At 33.5% G+C, this 24,080-nt stretch overlaps 3 protein-coding genes across 3 annotated transcripts; 2 read left to right on the forward strand and 1 right to left on the reverse strand.

Moving 5' to 3' along the window:
- Positions 1 to 356: 356 nt before the first annotated feature.
- On the forward strand, positions 357 to 9,483 carry LOTGIDRAFT_124442 (hypothetical protein; the record flags this gene model as incomplete). The annotated part of the gene is made up of 21 exons (XM_009061318.1): positions 357 to 587; positions 1,006 to 1,191; positions 1,383 to 1,612; positions 2,376 to 2,581; positions 2,823 to 2,963; positions 3,119 to 3,217; positions 3,485 to 3,542; positions 3,797 to 3,915; positions 4,184 to 4,577; positions 4,786 to 4,894; positions 5,074 to 5,155; positions 5,507 to 5,586; positions 5,747 to 5,835; positions 6,328 to 6,428; positions 6,628 to 6,753; positions 7,077 to 7,169; positions 7,374 to 7,465; positions 7,664 to 7,763; positions 8,313 to 8,436; positions 8,954 to 9,087; positions 9,392 to 9,483. 21 exons carry the CDS (start codon positions 357 to 359, stop codon positions 9,481 to 9,483), a joined length of 2,886 nt encoding a protein of 961 aa, XP_009059566.1.
- Positions 9,484 to 10,675: 1,192 nt separating this feature from the next.
- Positions 10,676 to 14,145, forward strand: LOTGIDRAFT_124564 (hypothetical protein; the record flags this gene model as incomplete). The annotated part of the gene is made up of 7 exons (XM_009061319.1): positions 10,676 to 10,810; positions 11,200 to 11,277; positions 11,653 to 11,727; positions 12,088 to 12,169; positions 12,546 to 12,651; positions 13,010 to 13,286; positions 13,978 to 14,145. The coding sequence occupies 7 exons, from the start codon at positions 10,676 to 10,678 to the stop codon at positions 14,143 to 14,145; spliced, it is 921 nt and encodes a 306-aa protein (XP_009059567.1).
- Positions 14,146 to 16,909: 2,764 nt separating this feature from the next.
- Positions 16,910 to 18,388, reverse strand: LOTGIDRAFT_74837 (hypothetical protein; the record flags this gene model as incomplete). The annotated part of the gene is made up of 2 exons (XM_009061235.1): positions 16,910 to 17,092; positions 17,774 to 18,388. Coding segments are annotated over 2 exons (798 nt in total), but the record flags the coding sequence as incomplete, so codon positions are not given.
- Between the last annotated feature and the right edge of the window lie 5,692 nt (positions 18,389 to 24,080).

Below are 24,080 nucleotides of genomic sequence, written 5' to 3' on the forward strand. Positions count from 1 at the left end.
CGTATTGTCTGCACTGGGTAACATTAGACAAGCATTTGATGCTGATGATTTGTGTTCAATGTTTTTCAGGAAGATTTACGGCACGCTAAGTTACCTCGTCTATTGTCTGGTATAGCACATTATAAAGCTGGTATTGCACCTGATCCAGAACTACAAGATAGTGATAGACAACATAAAACAGTTAGTGATATAAGTATATGAAATAAGCATATAGGATATGTAGCTGAGATGAAAAACCTATTCACCTAGGTTATGTGGACCCTCTGAATGCCAGCATTAAGAGTTTCAGAAGATTGAGTACTCGACTAATCCTTACAGAATGGTAACCTGTTAACTGTGACCTGATTGGGGCCATAATGTATCGTTTGAAATATTCACTATGTGTCTTAAGTTTTGAACATTTCATAATCCTTCCAGCTGACTGCAATTTATTCTTTCAGAATGCTAACCTTGGTACAATATTAGGAGTGTATCTACCATGTATTCAGAATATATTTGGTGTGATATATTTTGTAAGGTTGGCATGGATTGTTGGTATGGCTGGCTCTTTAGAAGCTTTCACTATTGTTCTCATCTGCTGTTTTGTGGTGAGTATGCTTTCATTCTGCTCGGAATTACTGCGCTTGAGTGACCATACATCAATGGCTTTGACCACAATGAATGTCAATCCAATATTGATAATAAAATTATGTCTGATATGAAGCAAACTATGCTTAGGTAAGCTTACGAAAACTGTAGCGTACCGGAGGCAAGGAGGCATATCTCACTTTTTTTTTAGATAAGCAAGTCCATACGACCCCCACCCTTTTTACCATATTAAACTCAGGCTCCAGTCGTTGGTAGTATTTTGGCATATTATTTCCTTTAGCAACAGTACGATGATTAAAAAGCATTACATGTTCATGAACACCACATCATGTCCGATTTGTGTCATTCATGTAGAGTAAGATTATTTTAAACTTTGTTTTTGAGTCCTCTTCAAGTGTTTTAAACTACTTTTTTCAGAGTTTATTAACATCCTTCTCTATGAGTGCTATAGCCACTAATGGTGTAGTGACTGGTGGTGGAACCTATTTCATGATCTCCAGAGCTCTAGGACCAGAATTTGGTGGAGCTGTAGGAATACTCTTCTATTCTGGTCTCTCTATATCAGTAGCCATGTATCTAATTGGTTCTGTGGAGATTCTACTGGTAGGAAACTTTTCAAATTCTTATACGAACATTTCATTATGTTTGAAAATCAGGGCTGTTGATTTAATTGCATTCGCCAGCCACGTCTGATCAAATATCCAAAATGTGTGCGTGTACTTGCTATTATTGCTTGTTATTCCTTGGTGATTTTCCAATTTTTGCTATAGATAATAACTGAAATTTCATTTCAGACCTACATGGCACCAATGATGTCGTTGTTTGGAGATACTACAGTGTTAGCTAATCAACACAATAATTTCCGTGTTTATGGCTCTATATTATTATTTCTATTGGGTGTAGTGGTATTTGTTGGAGTGAAATTTGTATCTAAAGTGTCCACATTAACACTGTGTTGTGTTATAATTTCAATTGTTAGCATCTTTCTTGGCTTCTTTACATCAAATACAGATAATAGTGTCAAGTAAGTAAAATTTCAATATAATTCATGCTATAAAATCATGCATTGTTTAAGCAAATTTGCCGCACACAGAACAGTGGTGGCGTCATCCGCCCGGGGGTGGGGTGCAAAGAGAGGGGGGGGGACGACTGACAAAAGACAAAATTGAGACTGCATCTCAGACATGTGAAGCATCATGGACATGTGGAGCATCATGAACAAGTGAAGCATCATGGACAAGTAAAATATCATGGACAAGTGAAACATAACGGACATGTGAAGCATCTTGGACATGTGAAGCATCATGGACAAGTACAACATCATGGACAAGGGAAACATAACGGACATGTGAATCATCTTGGACATGTGAAGCATCATGGACAAGGGAAACATAACGGACATGTGGAGCATCTTGGACATGTGAAGCATCATGAACATGGGAAGCATCATGGACAAGTTGAAACATCATGAACAAGTGAAGCATCGTGAACAAGTGAAGCATCATGAATAAGTGAAACATTATGAACAATTGAAGAATCATGGTCAAGGGAAACATAACAGGCATGTGAAGCATCTTGGACATGTGCATCATCGTGAACATGGGAAGCATCATGGACAAGTAAAACATCATGGACAAGTGACACATCTTGAGCAAGTCAAGCATCATGAAGCATCATGTACAAGTGAAGCATCATGGACAAGTGAAACATTATGAACAGGTGAAGCATCATGGACAATAAGGGAAAGGATGTACAATATTTAATAAATCTTGTATATTTGATTGTAGATTATGTATGTTAGGGGATAGATTATTAAGCTATGATAAGGTAAATGTTAATGGAGTGGTAATATGTAGTAAAAATGAAAGTGGACCTATATATAATAATTATTGTCATCTGGTGAACAATACTATGGTCTGTGATGATTATTTTATTAATAATCCTACTCAAATGATAGCTGGTACACCAGGACTTATTAGTGGTGTTTTCTTTGGTAGGTAGTTTTCTGTTTATCAATTACTTTAAGATGCTGCCTGTTGTTGCGTAATTTATTACTTTGCATGCCAGACATTATTATGAGCAATGCGAGGTTGGTTAAAGACTAGCTGGTAGACAGGATTCTTAAGAACCTCGGTTGTTAGCCATAGCTTAGTTTTGTTCCCCTATAAAACTCTATGAGGCTATTTAATCAAAATGGATACTGATAATAAAGTAAGAATGCCTGGTTCTTGTAGATAATCTATGGGAGAAATATTCAGTAGCTGATAAAATTATTGGTACTGATATACCTGGTGATAGAAATAGGGGTGAAATATTGACAGATATTACAACTAGTTTTATGATATTATTAGCTATATACTTCCCTTCTATTACAGGTAAGATATTTCTTAAAGTCATATTGACTATGACCTCTCATTTATGCAAATTTTAGGAACATTTCCATAAGATTAAAAATCTGTCTAAATTTTGAGTGAAAGTCAGATGTACTCTTTCTTTGATGCCTATCTCAAATATGATTGTATAATTCCAGGGTTTGAACAAGGAGCCAATTACTCTGGTGATTTAGCAGATGCTCAAAGATCTATACCAGTTGGTACTATGTGGGCGGTTGTTTCTACCTCAATTATTTGTATCCTTGTGTGACATAGTTACTTCCCTTGTCATAGTTACCTCCCTTGACACAATTTGTCTTGTCAAAATCTATCATATCCATGCAAGAGCAATATTTACGTACAAAATGTAGACATCATCTTATCATTTTATGCATAGCTGATACACCTGTGCAGTTATTTCATCATACTTTGAATAGAAATAGACATAAGAACATTTTTCAACGAAAATTATCTCCCTTGGATATAAAATGCTAAAATGCTATTTGCTTTAACCATTTCATTAGACTTATCAACTGTTTTATTTTTTGGTGGAACTGTTCATGGAAGTTTTCTACGAGATAAGTAGGTCTGGTTTTATTTTAGTTGGTCAATGTACATTACGTACACCAATGTTTTAAAATCAGTTTATAATTTGTTAACTGTCCAATACCTTCTGTTCTTGCCCTTTTTTATGATTAGAAGGATTGTGTTGCATTGTAAGCGAATTTAACACTAGAATGTTATTTTGACAAGTGATACAGATAGCTATAGTTGAGCTCTGTTAGCCAGTTAATCGAACAACAAGTGAATGACTATATTTGTTTAATTTCATGTAGGTTTGGTGAGAGTATTGGTGGTGAATTATTAATATCAAAATTAGCCTGGCCTAGTAAATGGCTGATTCTTGTTGGCTCGTTCCAATCTACAGTTGGTGCTGGGCTTCAAGCTTTAACAGGTACAGATCTCTTTTACTTTTTACAAGAATTTCCCTAAAAAGAAGTCGGAAATAACAATGACTGAAAAGCAACTTATTCAACAGATTGGAGAAACTGATCTGATACACATGTTTCTCATATAGACAGAAAGTCAAAAAAATGGAAGTTAATTTTTTAGTATTGAGCATAGTTAAAGTGAAATCACAGCACACAAGTGAGAATCAAATTTCTCTATTAATGGATATGCACCAATATATAAGAAATTTAGTTATTGATATTGTATTTTAGGTGCACCAAGACTACTTCAAGCTATAGCTAAAGATAATGTGATACCATTTCTACAGATATTTAGAGTAACAGCTAAAAATGGTGAACCTGTTCGTGGCTTGGTATTGACATTGGTTATAGCTGAAATTGGAATTCTTATAGCACGTCTGGATTATGTAGCACCAATAGTAACCATGTTTTTTTTGTTATGTTATGGTTTTATTAACATGGCTTGTGCTTTACAGACATTGCTACGAACTCCACACTGGCGACCACGATATAGTTACTATCATTGGACTCTATCATTACTAGGTGTATCATTATGTTTATCATTAATGTTCATATCAAGTTGGTATTATTCTTTAGCTGCTCTATTTTTGGCTTTTGCTGTTTATAAATACATTGAATTTAAAGGGTAAGTTGTAATTCATAATTATCATTTTTCCAAAACATGTCTAGACTTATAACTCTGTTAAAATACCATGATATCATTCTGCAACTGTGTTTGTCAAATCTCCATTAGACATTCAACAATATAACAATATTTATTTGCATCTGGGAATTGGAACAAAGCAGGGCTGTTGATTTTGCTCTTTATTGTTAATCTATTTGAAATGTTGTAGAGCTGAGAAAGAGTGGGGAGATGGTATGAAAGGTCTGTCAGTAGCTGCTGCTAGATATGCTTTATTAAGATTAAGAGGTGAAAGTAAACATACCAAGAATTGGAGGCAAGTTCAACTATTATCTAATATGTAATAACTACACCATACAATAGTTGTTATTACGGCTGTGTGTAACACTTTTTAAAATGAAAATTTGAAAATATGTTTCTTAACAATTAATCAAAAAAAGGTTTTTGGAAGATGATAAGTTGATGTGTGAAAGACTAAATTTATTATTTCAGACCACAGTTTTTAATTCTGATGAAACCAGATATAGCTCTGTTTCCAGCTCATCCTCAGATGCTGAAACTAGCTGCTCAGTTAAAAGCTGGTAAGGAAATATTATTAAATAAATCCTGAATTGTTCCACTAAACTCTCTCCACCATACCTTTTGATTGATATTTCATTGAAAATATTTTACATTATTTTAGAAAAGTATGTGCGGTAATTTCTTGTGCTTTTCTAGATGAGATGTGTATTATGTAAAATTCAAGCTGTTCTGGTATCCAAATTTAAAAGGGGCAAAGGGAAATCTGGATGGATTCAAGCTTTGAAATTACTAAAATCATATGTGAAAGGTGTATGGAATTTTCCTGCCTTTAGGGGATTGGAATCCAATCCAATTACTTCAGGACTGTTTTATAGGCCTATATTTATATGATTGATTATATATTGTAATAGGTAAGGGAATAACACTAGTAAATACAGTTATAGAAGGGAATTTCACTGATAAAATAGTTGAAAGTAAAGCAACTATGAAGGTAGTACATTTTTTGTATTCTATTTTCAAAATTTTCATTGTAATACTTAAAAAATAGAATTTGAAATCTGATAAAATTTATACAATTTTCAAATGGAAATTTGATACAATATCAAAGCATCTTCAGCTGGTTTGTAATTAATTAAAATTGTTAATTGTAGATTTTAAATGACTATATTGAAAGATTTGGTGTAGAAGGTTTTGCTGAAGTTGTATGTTCTGAAGATCTTGTTCAAGGTATCAGTCATAGGTAAGTGATTCATCATTTAAAAAGGCAGATGGTGATACATACGCAACTCTTTAGTCCTTGGTCAAAAACATGAATTCAAAAAGCCTTTTTCCAGTATCTCTATTAAGTAACTTGCATTGTTGATTCCAATATAACAAATTCTCCAAAACTTCAATTATTGTTTACAAAGCTCCATCTTCACACTGTCAAGCGTTTACGAATTTCATACTTATACCTTGACAGCAAAAGTCAACTTTCTTGTATCATGGAAGTTTGTAAATGAAGAAATTTGATTGGATTGTACGCTAGACAAAACAGCCAACAGAAGCCTTATCAGAAAAAACCTATGAGCACAGAGCTTTAATGTTTACAGCCTCTGTACAATCAAATCAAATCACTGTTTTCTGTGATACAAGAATAATGGCTATTGTAGTCAAGGTATAAGTACGAAGATCCTAATAGATTGATATCGTGAAGATGACAGCTCCTGATATTAGATAGTTATATTTTCAGCATTCAGACAGCTGGTTTGGGTAAATTGAGACATAATACTGTTATGATTGGTTGGCCGTCTGGTGTTACTGAAGATCCTGAAAAATCATATCGCTTTCTTAGTGAGTATAATTTTAATCTTTCATTGAGGTATTGTGAAACATATTTAAAACATTAGGTTCATACATGAGATTTTTTCTTTTTTGTCTATCAAATCAGTTGCTATGGATTTGAGGTCAACAGGATTATATAAGCTTTGGCTACCGTATTTCCCTAATTAAACTAACTACACTACATCTATGTTCTTGGCTTTTGTTGTAGGTATTCTACAGTCTGTAACAGCAGCTGATTTATCATTGATAATAATGAAGGGTACAGACAAGTACCCTGATGTTGCAGAGAAACTTTACGGTACTATTGATGTATGGTGGATAGTTCATATCCTTTGTCATTCAACTAGTGGTCATAATCAGTACTTTGATACATTCTGCAGATCATTGGCGGTGCAAGCCTCCCACTGGCGCCGCCACTGATTTTCAAGCCTGGTTTCTTATTTAAATGGACTAAGTGACTTTCAGATAGGACAATAAACCAAAGCCCTGTGATGTTCAGGCTTCCTTGTTACATGGGAGCAGAAATATAGTATGGTCCGTCAACAATAGTTTCAGACTGTGGTCAAAGAGTAGGCTAATACCTCATTGCACCCTCATAGCCCAATTGTAGTGCTTTCCATTTCATGTCAGATATTTGTTAAATTCCTTAACCTAAAGTAAATGATGGAGGAATGTTATTACTATTAGCCTTTTTATTGGCCCAGAATTATACCTGGAAAAACTGTAAACTACGAATATTCACTATAGCTCGTATCCTTTTTAATATCCAATCAAATTGCTGGTTCTTCTGTCACTATTGAAGACAGGTAGCATCTAATTTAATGTTTATGGGTTATGATGCACAGCAAGCTTTCTTTGTCAAATTCAAATTAAAAGAAGTAAATTTATGCTCTAAAATGTACAAGTATATGAAAAGAATAACAGTTGTGCAATTTCCTTATAAGAATTTTATAGAATTAGAAGATAACAGTGTCCAGTTGAAACAAGACTTAGAAAAATATCTCTATCAATTAAGAATAAAGGCTTCTGTTATAGTTGTGGAAATGGTAAGATGTTTTATTAGCTCTTCTCATGGTAACGACACACGTTTTGGGGATAAAATCCTTGCAGGAACCACAAACGACGAATGAGAAATCAGAATGGTGCAATAGGAATCATAAGAGTCCCTGATACACATACAATGTAGGAAAAGCTTTTTCACATACTTCTGAGTAATTTTGTAATTTTTATTGAAATATTTGTAGAATGATCAAGATATATCAGCATATGTTGCCAACAGAACTCTTCAGATGGAACAAAGATTAGAATTAATAAAAAATTTGAAACCTAAAGATTCTGCAGTAAGTCCAATTGAAAAAACCTGAAGCATTGCATCATGGACAAGTAATATGAATTATTTTTTTTTGCTGCTCTTGATTAAGCTGTAAACGATAAGGTATACCATGCTGTGTCGGATGAAGGAAATTTTGGCAGGATAGCAGCATTATCTCAATATTTGAGATTGTTCAGTGATCTCTAAAATGCACAGCCTGTGCAACATACTGCCAGTTCTTATTGCTCTATCAGAAAAACTTGACATGTCTGGGCTTGCCTCCTGCTTCATTGACAGGAGAATCTGACAAACCAAAGAAACCATCTTGATTTAGAGCTCTTAGCAAAGAAAGCATATATTTTCTTGCTCTCAAATAATGAAAAAGAATGACACAAATTACACTTTACTACACTTATATAGAGAAAAGAGCTAATTTTTTCGTTCAAAAAAGGCATCCATCTTTTAATTCAATCTGTATATAGTCATGTATATCATATAATTACAGAGAGATGTGCAAATGCTACTTGATAAGTCACGCAGTCAACGTGTTATCAATACTGTCAACCTAAACTTGCCTACAGAAGACATTGCATTAGCAGGTAGAAAATCTGCTGTTGATGTTCCATCTAGAGAGAGAATTCAATATACCCATAGTAATATTAATCAGATAAAACGTGAAATTAAACCTAAGAATGGCACAAAACCGTAAGTATTGACAAAACAAACCTGACTAAACATTGAATAAGGAAAGATTCAATGATCAACCTTGTTGTCTGAAAGGCGATTGAGGTGATGTAGGCAGAAATATTTGCAGAAATAACTTATTCATCATAAAAAAAAAGTGTATCATTCAGCTCTACCATTATTATGGCTTTCGCAACACTCTTTCTGTCAAGGGTTCCCATTGGTTGTATCAGCTTACAATTCAATTAAATCTCTGCATTCTGTGATATAAGAACAGTGACTCTTGTAGTCAAGGTATAAGATTAAGCTCGCAATACCTTGACCATTGTGAAGATATTTTAACTACCTGATGTCTAAACCCACCAAATGCTTATTCCATTATCATTCTTGACTTGACTAAAATAAGACTTTTACTGGGGCTGTGAATAAATATTACAGATTCTGCAGAACAATTTCAAATAGAAACTATGCACAAATGTTGTAAATAGGGCTTTACTATTTTTGAAAGTTGGGTAACATGAAAATTGTGTATTTTCAGAGATGAAATGGATGTACGTAAGATGCATACAGCTATAGAATTAAATAAACATATTCAATCACTATCTTCAACGGCTCAATTACTCATAGTTAATATGCCACAATTTCCTACTAAAACAGAAAATGTTGAGAATTGTATCCTTTAACATTTGAAAAAAACCTTGACCTTCAATAGTAATAGGTCATTTAAAATTCTTTGCATTTTGCAAATTCTCTTTTTGATATGCATCAGATGTATATAGTTTCGGGGCAGCTTTATTTATTTTCATAGAATCAGAGTTAAAATTTGTTTGCATACGAAATATAGTGTCCAGCTAGCTAGCAGATTGGCATGAAAGCACTTTTCTGTGGTTGTAAGGCATACAGAAAATTTATATTTGATTTTCAGAAATGTTTTGTTATTTATTTTGTATCACGCTTTCCTTAATACTAACTCTAGATATGACATTTTTAGAATTGCTAGTTGAAGGTATAGATAGAGTATTGTTAGTTCGTGGAAGTGGACAAGAAGTTATCACAATTTACTCATAATTTTTATCATTATTCATCAGTTTGTTACAAGTTTTAAATTTTTATTTTCCATGTTTTTAAATGTTCATAAATTATTTGTCAGACTATTCTAATAATGGATGGAAAATAAATGCTAAAATCTGTAGTACTTTAGTAATTTAATTATTTTTCTTTGTTTATTTTTAATAAATATATTGAATAAAACATGTTTGAGCATTTGAGATCTAGTCTTTTTGACCTTAAGCCTATCTGCAACCAGGCCTCACCTGCCCCAAGTTTCATTATAATTATATAACAGAAAAGAACATTGGAAATGATTCAATGAATTGGTGATGTCAATTGTAGAATCTAAGACAAATGATATTGATCAGTGAAGTTACAGCAATACAGGCCTATGAAGAATTAAGCTGATAATTCCATTCTGTGGAAAACTAGAATTATTGAGCTTTAGCAACTCGTAATATTGATATAAGTGCCAGAAAGGGGTCAAGTTACAGCTTGACCAGTAAATAAAAATGTTCAGAAACTCTGTTTGTTGACATTATATAATGACATAACATGACCTATATTTTTAACCAATCAAATGAAGCCAGATTTCCTTCACGATCCGGTAGCTACGTCATTTGCTCTTTGAACTTGATTTGTCAAATCGTTGATGCAAATGAGTTGAAAGTGTTGTTGGAAATAATGTGTAATTTAGATTGAGACATGTTGAGATGTAATGGCGATGGTGAAATGCTAAATAATTGTTTATTAGATGGATTTTGATCTCTAACGGGTTTTTACCAAACGAGCATACTCTGGCTTTGCGCATGTGTCAAAGTTCTACAAAGCAAGTACGACGAAAGTGGAATTTTTATCTGTAAATAATCTGTGACAGAGTTCACCAAATTCATCAAATTTCATCATTTTCAGGATATCGTACACGTCGGCATTATTTGATTCATTTCATTTTTAGTTGATACTTCTGGATATATCACTACAACGTTTAGTGTGTTTTTGATTAGTTAATTTTATCAGAAATTGAGAAGAAAGTTTGTTTACATTTTGCATTTTCGTTAGTTGAGGATTTCATTTTTCGCAAAGCGTGTTAATTGTTTTATTATTGATGTCAAAAGCGGCGTAATCAATAAACTAACTAGGCGTATATATTCAACTGCATCAAAGATTCAACCTGAAATCATATTCAGCCAATATGGATATAGGTGGAGAAATGGGGGACATGCCCATAACATTAATAGTGAAGGCACCAAATCAAAGAATAGCTGATCAGAATGTGGAGTGTACTTTAGGTTGGACTATCAGAAAATTAAAGGAACATCTACAACATGTTTATCCTAATAAACCGGTAAATATTTTAGTGATGTGCTTATTGATTGAGAACCTACTCATGATTTAAACCTGCTTTATTGATTGTATGAGCTATGTTCCGAATTGATTCATTCAAAAGAAAGAATGTCGTAATTGTTAGGTTACTTTCCTTACTTTAGTGATTTGATCTAGATAGGGACCTTTTAAAAACAACGCGATAAGGAATTCTGTTGCTTCTATCAGTATAAAATTATTATGACAGGATAATAGAAGCTTATATAAAGTAAGTTCTGATAAGGTCATTTTGATAAAGTTATTGTTAACCTGGAGACCTATTGATCATTATCAGAAATTGTCATTATTTCATGTCTGTCCTCTAGTTTACTAGTTGATTTAGTGGTTAATAGATTGCTTTGTATTTTTCAGCAACACAATCAACAAAAGTTGATATATTCTGGTAAATTATTAGAAGATAATCTTACTTTAAAGCAAGTTCTACGTCAGGTAATCATAATGTAAAATCATAATGTAAAATCATTATGAAAAATATTAATACAATCTCGCAATCTGTTTAATTATTCATAGAGAAAAAATTAAAACAGAACTTGAATCATTTTGTTACTCATGTTTTTTCGTGCGATCGTCAGACAACTGACCTATTTTCAATCTGACAAGTTCAGAATATTTGTTGCAAGAAATTATTGATTAAAATGATTAAGAATAACTGTCAGCTGCTGACTGAAATAAGAAAAACCAGTCAACCACCACTTCAAAGCAAATTACATGAAGAAACTAACTGGTTCTCCTGTTTATTTGTCCATGAGACTGTACTCCCATTATTGCTATAGGCTACATTTTTTATTTTGTGTTATTTTCTAGGATGACGATAATATTCACCACACAGTACATTTAGTTTGTTCAGCATTACATGATACAATTATAGAGGATACACAGGTATATATATTCCTGCTTTCTAGTTACTGAAATGATAGGAAAGTGGTACCGTAGGCCTTACTTTGAATTCAAAATAAATCATTGGAAATTAAAGCTAGATTGTTGATCAATACTCATGTATTCAACTACTAAGAAATTAAAGGTCTAGTCATAATTTCAGTTAGAACTTTTTGTATTGATAAAGACTTTTTATGATAATTAAATTGGCTTTGTACAGTTTGCAAATTATACAACTTAATACATATTGCAGACATATTTTTGTAATGTCAAGATAGACTGGGTTAAAGTTTACATTAGGTCATATTTGAGTGCCATTTATTCCTAATATAAGCTTAATTCTTTAATTTACTATCACCACAGAATGTAGATAAATCTTCGCCTTCCCCTTCACCAAGATCAGTTCCATCTTCAACCAACTCTACATCATCTACTGATGGATTACGTCATAGAGGAACACCACTTCCACAACCTGATTATGGGTAAGTCTTCACTTCATGCCCTACTTGATGATTCCTCAATTTTTATTATATATGTAGGTAGTAATTGTGTCTTATACAATAAAATGTAAAATGTTGTTGATACAGAACAGGAAAGGGAAAGAGGTATATTTTTTTTGCCTGGACAAATGCTTTAAAGCATATATTTTTGTTTATTGCCTGTTAATTAGAACATTTTTTGGTTCTTATTTATCTCTGATATTATTGTTCACTTTACTTGTAGGTCTCAACAACAAATGCCAAATGCCTATCATAACTATATGCAACAAATGTTCGGTCAAATGCCCCAAATGTATGGAGCCATGCCACAGATGTATGGAGCTATGCCACCAATGTATAGTGCTATGCCTGCAGGCTACTCTCAGGAACAATATAATATGATGATGCAACAAATGTATTCACAATATATGAATCAGTACATGCAATAGTAAGTATCCTGATATATAACTTGAGTGGTTAATAGGTCATTATGTCATATATGTTTCTATGGTTGTTTCAAAAACATATTATAAATTTAAGTCAAAGTTTTTGCTCACCATGATATCTGTGGGATTCTTTATTTAAAGAAATTTGAAATAGCTACATGAAAGACCTGAATCTTATTTTTTTTATGCACCCCACCCTGCCTTTCTATGAAGGTATAAGGTTGGCATGCTGGAATTGAATTTGTGTAACTCTCTGTAGACACTCTTTTAAATTTGTGAAAATTGTGTATATACCGTCTTAGTCTCATAGTACTGGTGGCAATGGTGTCAATTGTTTATGTTATATTTTAGCTATAACAGTACTATGGGAGTAACTCCACCTCCTTCCCCTGCCACACCAGTAGTTCCAGAGGAAGCTGTCAATAGAAATAATGGTGGTAATGATAGACCAGCTAACCAGAATATACGTATGAATGCGCAGGGCGGTGTAGTTGAAGATGATGATGAAAATGAACAGAGAGATTGGTTGGATTGTATATATATGTTGTTCCGTGTCATGGTGTTATTTAGCATAGTCTACTTTTATTCTACTGTGACCAGATCTATAGCTGTCTTCCTAGCTTTCTTGTTGATATATGTGTAAGTATGTCAGAGCATAATTTTGTTAAATGTAATAAAGCAAACATGGATCAGAGCAACTCCTATAAAATATGACCTGGCCCTGTGACATTGTGGTTAGAGCCAGACTAAAAAGGTCACATCAGTCAAAATTGGAAAACCTTTTGGTATCAATACAAAGATAACCATTAATGAATTAATCAGAACATATCTTGATATTTGGCAATGTCCCTGTGCCTCACCTTGTACCACCATACTTTCGATGGGTTGGCTCAACTTGCAGAGTAATATGAAAAAGAGACTGTAGTGTAGTACTTGGCGTGCCCCTGGTACACCTAAAAAGGCATAAATACCTTTTTTCTCTTAAAGGTAACTTAATTGGGTGTTAATTTTCTTTAATTTCAGATTACAAAAAGGCTGGTTGTTAATACGTAGAAGAGAGAGAGAAAATGCAGCAGCTGAACCACCTGCACCAGAAGCTGTACCAGAACCTACTGGAGCTAATGATAATAACACTGAACAGTCTACTGAAAGTCAGACAGCACAAGAAAATCAGGTAGGTTTACAATCATTTCTTCTCATATAGCCGTTTCTCAAATTTTCTTTTGGAACTTTGAATTTTAGCTTAATTTGAACTGCAAATTATTTTCATAAATGAGTTGTAGTACATGCATTATACATATTGTAACTGTTTATAATTTTTTTTTAAGGAAAATCGAACTGCTACAGATGAAAATACAGAAACAAACACAACAGAAACACCTGTACAACCACCAGCACCTACTGCACCTAGTGTTATAGCTACAGCTTGGTGTTTCTTTTCTACATTCTTCTCTTCTTTAATACCAGAACAACCTGCTGCTGTCAATCAGAATTAATACTTTCCCAAGTTTCACAGAAAATGCCTTGTTCAAGTATGGTTCTGTTTTCCAATTAGAACTGTCCACTGCTCTTGAAACAGTGCACGTTATTTTTATAAACATGGTGTGAGTTATTCTTTTCAAAACATGATCATCCATTTCCTGCATGATAATTTCTTAATTTAAATTGAAGGAACATGCTTATGTGTTCACATCTTCACAATATCAAGCTACTACAACTTTGTCTTATACATTGACTGCAATATCCACCTTACATGTATCACAGAACCTATGCCAGCAAATGCAGCCAATCAGAGACCTTGACAGAAAGTATGTGAATACAAACCCATAATGAGAAAGCCTCTGAATAGCGGCTATTGCAGTCATGGTTTAAGCATGTAGTTCTTTAGAGCTTGACATTGTGAAGATGAGATGTTTCCTGTGTCACCTGAAAAGAAAAATCTTCGAATATATCCATTAAATCACTATCTTATTGTGTTCACAATAAACAATGGAGGTTAAGACAGTATTATTATTCTGAATGATGTTAACTGGTGGTGGTTGAGTGGGGAGCTTTGAACAGATTCTGTCTGTTCTAATTCTGCCCCCAATTGTACGGTATGAAAATCTGCGATTTATTTATTTCTCTGCCATTTTGAATTCTGTTTAACCAAACGCATAGAACGCTTTTCGAACTCTTTTTCCAACTTGTTTTATTGAACGTTCTGTTGATTCCATAAATCCAGAAAGTGCAGATTTCAGCAATTGAGCAGCCCTATTGACAGTGTAAAGTGATGAATCGAGATAAATATATAATTTAAAGGTGTATTTTATATTAATTGTGATATGTATAGTAATTATGTAAATTTGTATATAGTCTTCCAAATTAATGGCTAATTAGCAATTAACAAATTAATATTCAATTCTATGAATCCTTTGTTTGTTAAAGTTTATTTTCTTGTTTTGAAATCCTTAATTTCTCTCCTGCCATCTGTTGTAGTCCTAGCCATTATATTCTATTTTTCATAACAAGTTTAACCTAATATTGCTGACTACAAAATTAATGTAACAGCTGTTCATATTATTTCTATGTCACTAACTTTAATTTCTAGACATCAGTATAATTTACAAGACTTAACACATATTAAAACTGTTACTTGCTACATTGATTCTGATGATATTCAAACAAATCTACTTAAAAGTCAGTAGGATGTAAAACTCTGAATTCCTTTTATTCCAGAGCATATCATGTGATCATAATCAAAAATGTACCCTAACATTATTCATTATTGATTTGTGAAATGGAGATCTTATCATATTAATTTTCCCTTTTATGATTAAATTTGAGCTATGAACAATTTAAATGAAATAATCTTGCCTAAGTCCCAGATATATTTGATTTCTATGTACTTATCTTATTTTCTTTTATTTATGATTTACAATTTTTTAATACTTTTCTGTCCAAATTTATGTGAAGAGATCTTCTTTAAAGGAAATGTCAAGCTTATCACTACATTTTAACTCTTATTTTGTTTCATATGGTTTGCAGAAATCGTTGAAACTTCAGCAAAACTGTATTTGTGGTGTCATTGCTTAAAAATAAAACTTTTTCATGGTGTATTTTCATTAATATTGAAATAACAGAAAGGATATGAGTGACTAGTGGTTTGTTATATATTCAAGTGATTTTAATATTGTCCTGTCTCCCCCTTTACTTTAACTATTTCTTTTATCTCGGACTTTAGTTTATAACCTATTATTTTTTAGTCCAATTTTGTGTTCCTGTACCATTACTTACTTTTTGTAGATCTGTATTCTCTTTGCTAATTTGAGACATTAAATGGCAAGTTTTTGGATCAAGTCCTTTATGTTTCTGTAAATCCATTGTACCAATGTAAAATAGTCCCATTATGTTTTAAGATCTTAATCACATACTGGTATTAAGGGTTTGATAAAACTTTTGTAAAGCTTTTGACCTTTCAAAGTATTTCAACAAGAAAGAAATTTGAAAGTGAATTCTTACCAGTGATATTGTAATAATAATGATTTATTATAAGAGGGAATCCATGTAATGTTTCATAGTGCAATAAATTGCTATAATTACTATCATTAAGATAACATTGTTTTTGTTATAGCTAAGAATAACGGGTTTTTCTGATTGAATGTGAAATATTGCCTTAGAGGGGCAAAATGCTATACTGTATGATAATCAAAGGACTAAAAATTTGGTAATAAGTTCTTTTGCAATTCAGGTTAAAAGATTTTTGTTGAATCATTCGACATGAAACATAAAAGACTGTTGTCCTAGCCTGGATATTGTTCATATTGTTTTTGGAATAGAAACCTTCTGTTATAAAAAAAAAATGGTTGTATATTAATGATTTATTTAGTAAGCTTTGTTTGATAAATCAGATTCCGTAAGGATTTGGAAGTATGGATTTGATCAAACTCTGCTCATTCTGGGACAGTAAAAAATTATACAAAAAGTTCCAAATTGAATGATATTTCTAGACAAAATATTTTATTTATAATATATATCTGAAGTATTGAAAAAACTACTGGCCATTCTATACTTGAACATACAATCATTTATACAGAATTATTTATTATTCAAACTTGGTAAGGTTCCTGATTTTTTAGAGCTCTCAGCAGGAGTTGCTGGTTGTGGAGATTCAGGCTTTGGTTCATTTAAAGCTTTTGAAGATGTAGATGACTTCTCTGAAGAGGAAGGCAGGGTTGAAGGTGGTGGTGGTGCATCTTCTGGAAGTCTACATTTTTTCTTGAACCAGTTATCATACACCAGATTATGAATTGGTACCCTTTCTTGGCCCTTTATCATCATTTTTAGCATTAATATTCTACATTCTTCAGAGACTTCAGGTTTAGCTGGAAATATTATTCTTGATTGGGTTTGTTTTAATAATTTCTTATGATCGGTATCATCAAATGGTAGCCTACCATATACCTGGAATATATAGTATGTTAATGCTCAGAACATCTTCTCCGGCTATATTATGGGCCTATTCTCTGCAAACAGTTTGGATAATTCTCATTATTAACATTTACTACATGACTTACTACAAACATCACAATATTAAACTCTGCCAAATGATTTACTACAAACATCACCTTATTAACTTGCCAAATGATTTACTACAAACATCACAACATTAAGATTTTCTACAAATGCCACATTATGAGCTTCTAGAAATTGTTCAATCAAATATCACAGCGGTAACTTGTATTAAATGATTTACTACATGCATCACATCATAAGCTACTAAAAGATTTACTACAAACATCACAACATTACTTCTGTCAAATCATAATTAACAAAATATTATTTCTGCCAAATGATTTACTACAAACATCACAGCATCCACGCCTGTGAAATGATTTACTACAAACATCACAAAATCAACATCTGTGATATGATTACTACATACATTACCGCATTAACATCACAACATCAATATTTGCTAAATGATTTACTACAAACATCATTACATTAATATTAACATCAAATTCATTTCATTTTATAATCTGTTCACTATAAGTCTCTCATTGAGCTTTATTTCTGATTTCTTCCCGTGGACGAGGGATGAGTTTCCTAAACATACATGTAGTTAACGATCAAGGTACTTACCATTGTGTATAATACGACACCCATGCTCCATATTTCAGCTAGAAATGGGTTGTATGGAATACCTTTCAGGATTTCTGGAGGAGCATAGGCATAGCTTCCACAATATGTTTCACTGTAAATTATCTCACCCATTTTACCACGTAAATTTCTTCTTGCAAAACCAAAATCTGTGACCCTCAATTTATTTGAATTGTCAACCAGCAGATTTTCACATTTCAAGTCCCTGTGTACGATACCCCTGTTATGCATATACAAAATCCCATCATGAAGACTTCGAAACCAAAGTCCGGCTTGATCTTCCGGTATTTGTTTCATGTTCCTTATAGCGTCGAGAAGATCACCTCGTTCACAGCACTCCATTACAAGAAAAAATCGACTAGTTGTTTCGATAACTTGAAAAAATGAAACTAAACTCGGATGCTGTAATGTTCTGACAATTTCTATTTCTCTTGGTAAAAATTTGGTCAAATAATCATCAGGAGCCTTCTTTTTAGAAATAATTTTAATAGCAACTTTATGTTTTCTGTTGATATCATAAGCTGCTTTTACTGTGGCATAAGATCCTTGACCAAGAGTTTTCCCAACAACAAATCCTTGTGATTCTAAAATTTGATAACGACGATTAGCACGACTTGCGAACTGCGGAATTCCATCGGAAGTGGAATCAACTTTCACTGGTTGACTTATTTCTGTTTTGTTTTCTCTTGTTGCTTCTTTATCTGGAGTCACCAGTGGAGGAAGTTTAACCCCATGGGTATCCTCATCATTTGACATTCCGTGATTGATTCCATTACTACATCATATCACCATTATCTGGCGTTTGGAAACGATTCTGATATTACATGTTATTGTGACGTTGTGATAATAGTTTGACGTTACACAGAAAGATAAGCATCTTAACTTTGAACAGACTAAAAAAATGTATCTTAAAATGGGGATCATACAAAATCCTTTAATTCTTGATACAGAGGAACCTTCGATTGACGATAATAAACCCAACATAGAAACAGACACCAAGTTCGCCAAAAATTAACTGAAAATGAAGATTGCCAATGGCACTTATTGTGTCCATTTAATATAATTGATGGCGAGTTTGGTTTCGATTTTCAATCTGAAAAGTGGTAGGTAATCATCTTCACAGTGTCAAACTATTACGAACTTAGTCGACTGCAATATCCATTATTCTTGTATCACGAATAATAGCGAATTGATTGGTTTGTACGCCAGCGAATACAGCCAATGGGAGTTATCAACAGAAAGACTGTAAATATGGTTATAGTCGACAGCTCTAATTTGACTGTATTCATTTCTGTGGCTATTGCAGTCAAGGTATAAGACGAAGTTCGTAATAGTTTAACACTGTGAAGATCATGATAGGTAGTAAGAGTAGTTGAATCAGTTAGATTCTCGGTTATCTCAATCGCAATAGACAAAAAACTAGGTTTGCTAAAATTGTATTACATAAATTACAATCATCATTTTAAAATGGGCACCACTATAGAAAAAAACGATGATTCGACATGTAATTTTACGTAGCCTAGGATACAAAAATCATGAGCGGTGTGATTGTCTTTAAAAATGAAATTTAAAAGTTAAAAAACACAGACTAAAATGAAGGACAAACATAAATACTAGATTCAGGTGACTAACGATAATGCAAAATCATCTAAAGCTATAAAATTCTTGAGAAATGTTGGAATTGGTAGAAAATTAATACTGTTGATGATGGACGTATCGTCTGTTCCAATATTCAAACCTACACGTACAGCTTGGCGACTTAGTTCTAATAAACTAAATGGATTTTTTGACCGATGTCGTAGCCAGGGTATGAGTTCTGCGCGACCTCTACCGGTATCTATATCTGGTGCTGCCAGTCTTAAAAAGGATCTAGAGAAGGCGGGAATACGACGTGAGCATTGATCAACCTCTTCTGGCCAGACTTGATATCCGGACATCACCATTAACTTTGTGACAAAAGGCTCGCATCTGGAAAACGCCTCCACTAAAAAACTTCTGCTAAATTTTCCCTTCCTTTCGACCACAGCTCCATGAAAAAGTAACAAAGCGGCTACACAGCTATTGTCCATATTAATACAAGCTGTAAACGGTGTGGATTGTTTATCACCTTGACTTAGTTGGCAACCAGCATCTATTAACATCCGTAGTATATTGTCCAAACTTTGGTATGTGTTTCTTGGGGCGATTTTATAGTAAAATATTGCACAAATAAACGGGGACATACTGTTTTTAGTTATGATATTCACTTCAGCACCATGTTCGAGTAACAATTTCACAACAGTTTCATTTCCAACTCTTGTGGCCTCATGTAATGACGTCCAATTGGAATCATTTTGTATATTAATGTCACATCCGGAATGAACAAGTTGAAGTATGACTGGTTCCAGATTTAAATGAACAGCGCGATGCAAGGCAGTGTTACCATGGATATCAGAGGAATTTAATTCACAATTCAATCTTAATAAATATAAAGCTACATCTTCACGTCTGGCGTTACATGCTATCATTAATGGCGTCTGTCTCTTCTTGTCTGTTTTGTTGACATCCCAACCGGATTCTACGAGAAGACAAACAGACGACAAATAACCATATTCTGCTGACCAATGTAAAGCAGTTCTACCTTGTTCATCTGTAGAGTCAACTTGACTTCCGTCAGAAATCAAACTCCTAATTTTATCGTCTTTTCCAAATTTTGCTGCTTCGAAGAGCAAATAATCGTTATCTGGAAATCGTGGCATCGTGGAACAACAAAAGAATTAAAAAATTAAAAGGAATTCACGTTAAGAAGAACTCTGCTTGGAGCTAACACAACAATTTATCCATAAAACTGGATTTACAATGACTAGAAGTAGTAGTCCAATACTAATGGCGACCAGATACCATCAAAAGCCCGGGTGTTAAAATCCTTTAATACAGCGTATACCTCATTGAGAAAGGTGTCCTTTATCTCACCCTTTAACAAGACTGTGTCTTTCATCTGTCATCTAATTTCTCACTTCCCTTTCCGTCATCCAATTTCTCATCCAGATGAATAACACATAATGACTTTACGACATGAACAAGGCACACACCACGACACCATTCAAGTTGCGTTTTATCATTGAACACTTTGCTTCATAGGATATCCGTCTATGATTCTGTCCAATGTCCAGCTCTCTAAATGTCTCACAATGTCTTCGGTGGTCAGATTCGTATATAAGATCGTCAACAAGATATCCTAAAGAAGATTTATCTATCTTGTTTACCAACACTCACACTTTGAATTGGTCCAAGTTTAAAATTTGTTTGAATTTGTTCAATAAATGATATAACTGATAAATATTATCTTAGCATTGGGTACTCTGTGTGTTAACAAAACAAATACCACAGTTTAAAACGCAATCGTGCCGAATTTTGACCACTGAGCATCAACGTGTAGTTAAAAGCCGACAATTTACAAATTCTCTTTCCTGAAGCAAATATTGCGGCATTCAAAATACTAGCATTACCGATAAACAGCGTTTGACTTGACCGTCTCAATCATGTCTTAAAGATGAAGGCAGGTGTTTAAGAATTGGTTTGCGTTGGTTTGAGTTGTTGATAATGGGGCGTTGAACAAAGGATGTTAGCTAATAGAATCACCTCTTCATCTCTCCTATTTAACTAATCAGATGTGGTTACAGACACATTAGATACATAATCTTGTATCATGGTCAACATTAACAGGTTAAAGGTCAATGATAATCCGTCTCAGCTGTTGTTATCTGAAAAGATAAAGATAATACATGTACATTATTTGTCTGTAGAAAAGTGATAGTGATGATATGACTATTTTGATTTAAACAGTCCGATACTTTGCTTCAACGTTAGCGTCAAAGAATATTTCAAAGCTATTTTCAATTAAGTTCAAGGCATCAAAAAGGTGACTGAAAGATCTTTTCTCGGTTTTTTGTTCTTGATTTGAACAGTAAAACCAAATTGCCCTGTCGTTGTCCTCAGCCTTCAAATGCAAACCTTAAAAATCTCCCTTCAAATTTACCAACTAAAAATAATAAAGCGTCACGTCAGTTCAAATAATAAATCTTATGGCAAAATCGATTGCAATTTATATTTCGATATTCAGACCCTTAATTACAAGACGATACTAAACAGGTGTTCCGGGGTCAAATAGAATGAACCTATCATCAATCATCAGGATTGTTTGAACTTTATGGTTTAAAACTGCAATGCGCAAAATGAAATCAGATATAAAGATCAAACCGAAGTTCTTTGTTGTTATGACGTCATAAAATCATATGCTTCCAGGAAAAGAAAGAAGAAGAAATATGTGGCACCGAGACAGGATCTGGAAATGTTCCAAATTCAAACAAAGGATATCAGTATTCATGATATTTAGACACTATTAGAATCCCGGAATGTAAGTTTATCAGAATTTCAAATCAAACCTTTACTCTAAAGACTCCTCATATTTATTGATATTGATGCCAAACAAATGCCAACATGCTGATATCGAATATCTGTATTGTTATTAAGGAGACTAATCAAATTATTATTGATTAGGGATAATTGATAATTGAATTATCTTTAATTACTACGTATTCAGAGCCAGTTCTGTCACAAATTAAACCTATAGACTAGAAAACAGTGGCGTATTGGGGGTGGGGGTGGGGGGGGGGGGGGAATGGTGCCTCGGATAATAAAAATATATTTATTATACTTCACTTGCAAAATAGCGTCAGATGTATTCCTAGTGCCCTTCAAAATCCGCAAAGGGGCGCTCGGGCACTCGGATACCCACCCCTCCCCCTGTCAATGAAACCCTCGCTACTCCACTGCTGAAAAAAAATCTTTCGATAAGGCACTCTTCGATCAAATCACGTTTGGTAAGAACTTTAGTATAGAAACGTAATTACATTATACTTGGCATGAATAAAGAGAAAACGGTTTATCGGAAATCCACATGACGCTCGTACAATGTTCAAAAGAGAAGCATGCTTTCGAATCTTGTATGTATGACTGAGCTTGAACGTTTTGATATAATTCTATATCGTTGCCTACCTTATGTAGTCTCCACATATACAACTGATAATGTTAGAATTTCTATTCCAAATTTATTAATCAATAGGTCCCTTAGCCAAACTGGTGAGTTTATAAATAGGCTATATTATACTGAAAGTCTCGTGAATATTGGAACCAAGTTACACGAACGATTACTCACGCGCTAACAAACTCTCTCCCAGCTATATCTAAAACATCTTCTTTATGTATAAGTTCCTATATACCTGATAGATAACGGCACGTGCCAGGCAGACAAATATATACAGGTCTTTACGAATGACCTTTAACCCCGACCTTCTGCAAACTTACTTTTTTAAATTCATTATTTCTAAAATTCAACAATTTAGTTAATGTACCACTTAAATAAGCATCGAAAAATAGTTGAACGATGGTATTTTTTGTTAAAAACTAAAAGAATACTTACCTGTAATTTAACCTTGTTTCCGCACATACACGTGCAAACTAAACGATGACATCATTTGCACTCATAACGTATACCATAATATCTAAAAGAAAATGGTTTCAAATAAAGTGTTTGGTTCCTAAATGAAAACAAATATGCCTACTTAATCAAAACAAATGCCTTCTATTCTAAATCAAAAGGAACATGACGAACGTTTTATACAAATAGATGTTCACACGAAACAATGTCATTAATGCAAAGTCATTTCATAGTCAAATTAAATTAGTAAAGGATCATTAGTGTCTATGTTTAATTACAATTAAATTGTTCCCGATGACAATTTTTATTTCTCTGTGAATCATCCACTAAATAGTAATAATTAAACCTCCCGATAAACATGGCGTGGGCTTAGTGAACATAGTCCAGTTTACGCGTGCATTTCAAGGTTAAAACGTTATGCTCCTTGGAATTACTTTCAATATAATAGCAATACTTTGAAAACTGTAAGTGGTACTGAATCACGAACATCATAATTACAGGCAGAACAAATACATCTAAGGCTTTTCGTAGAAAACTCCCAAATCCAACAGACACATATCAAGGTTAGTTCTAAGTGAAAAATCGAGAAGTCGACTCATTTACGATCTCATCAATGACAATCAACCTTATCCGATCACATTACTTTCAGGCGGCCTACCGTGTAGGTTCTGCTAGCGATTCAGCTGTACGGAAACTGCCGCAGATTGTCGAATGCATCACTTTTCACTAGAGTCCATGTCGTAGGTTTAGAACACGACTAAGTTCTAGCTGTTATTACCATGGAACATGAAACCAGGAAAAATCGGTAAC

Source organism: Lottia gigantea (assembly GCF_000327385.1).
Source record: "Lottia gigantea unplaced genomic scaffold LOTGIsca_47, whole genome shotgun sequence".
Taxonomy (NCBI): domain Eukaryota; kingdom Metazoa; phylum Mollusca; class Gastropoda; family Lottiidae; genus Lottia; species Lottia gigantea.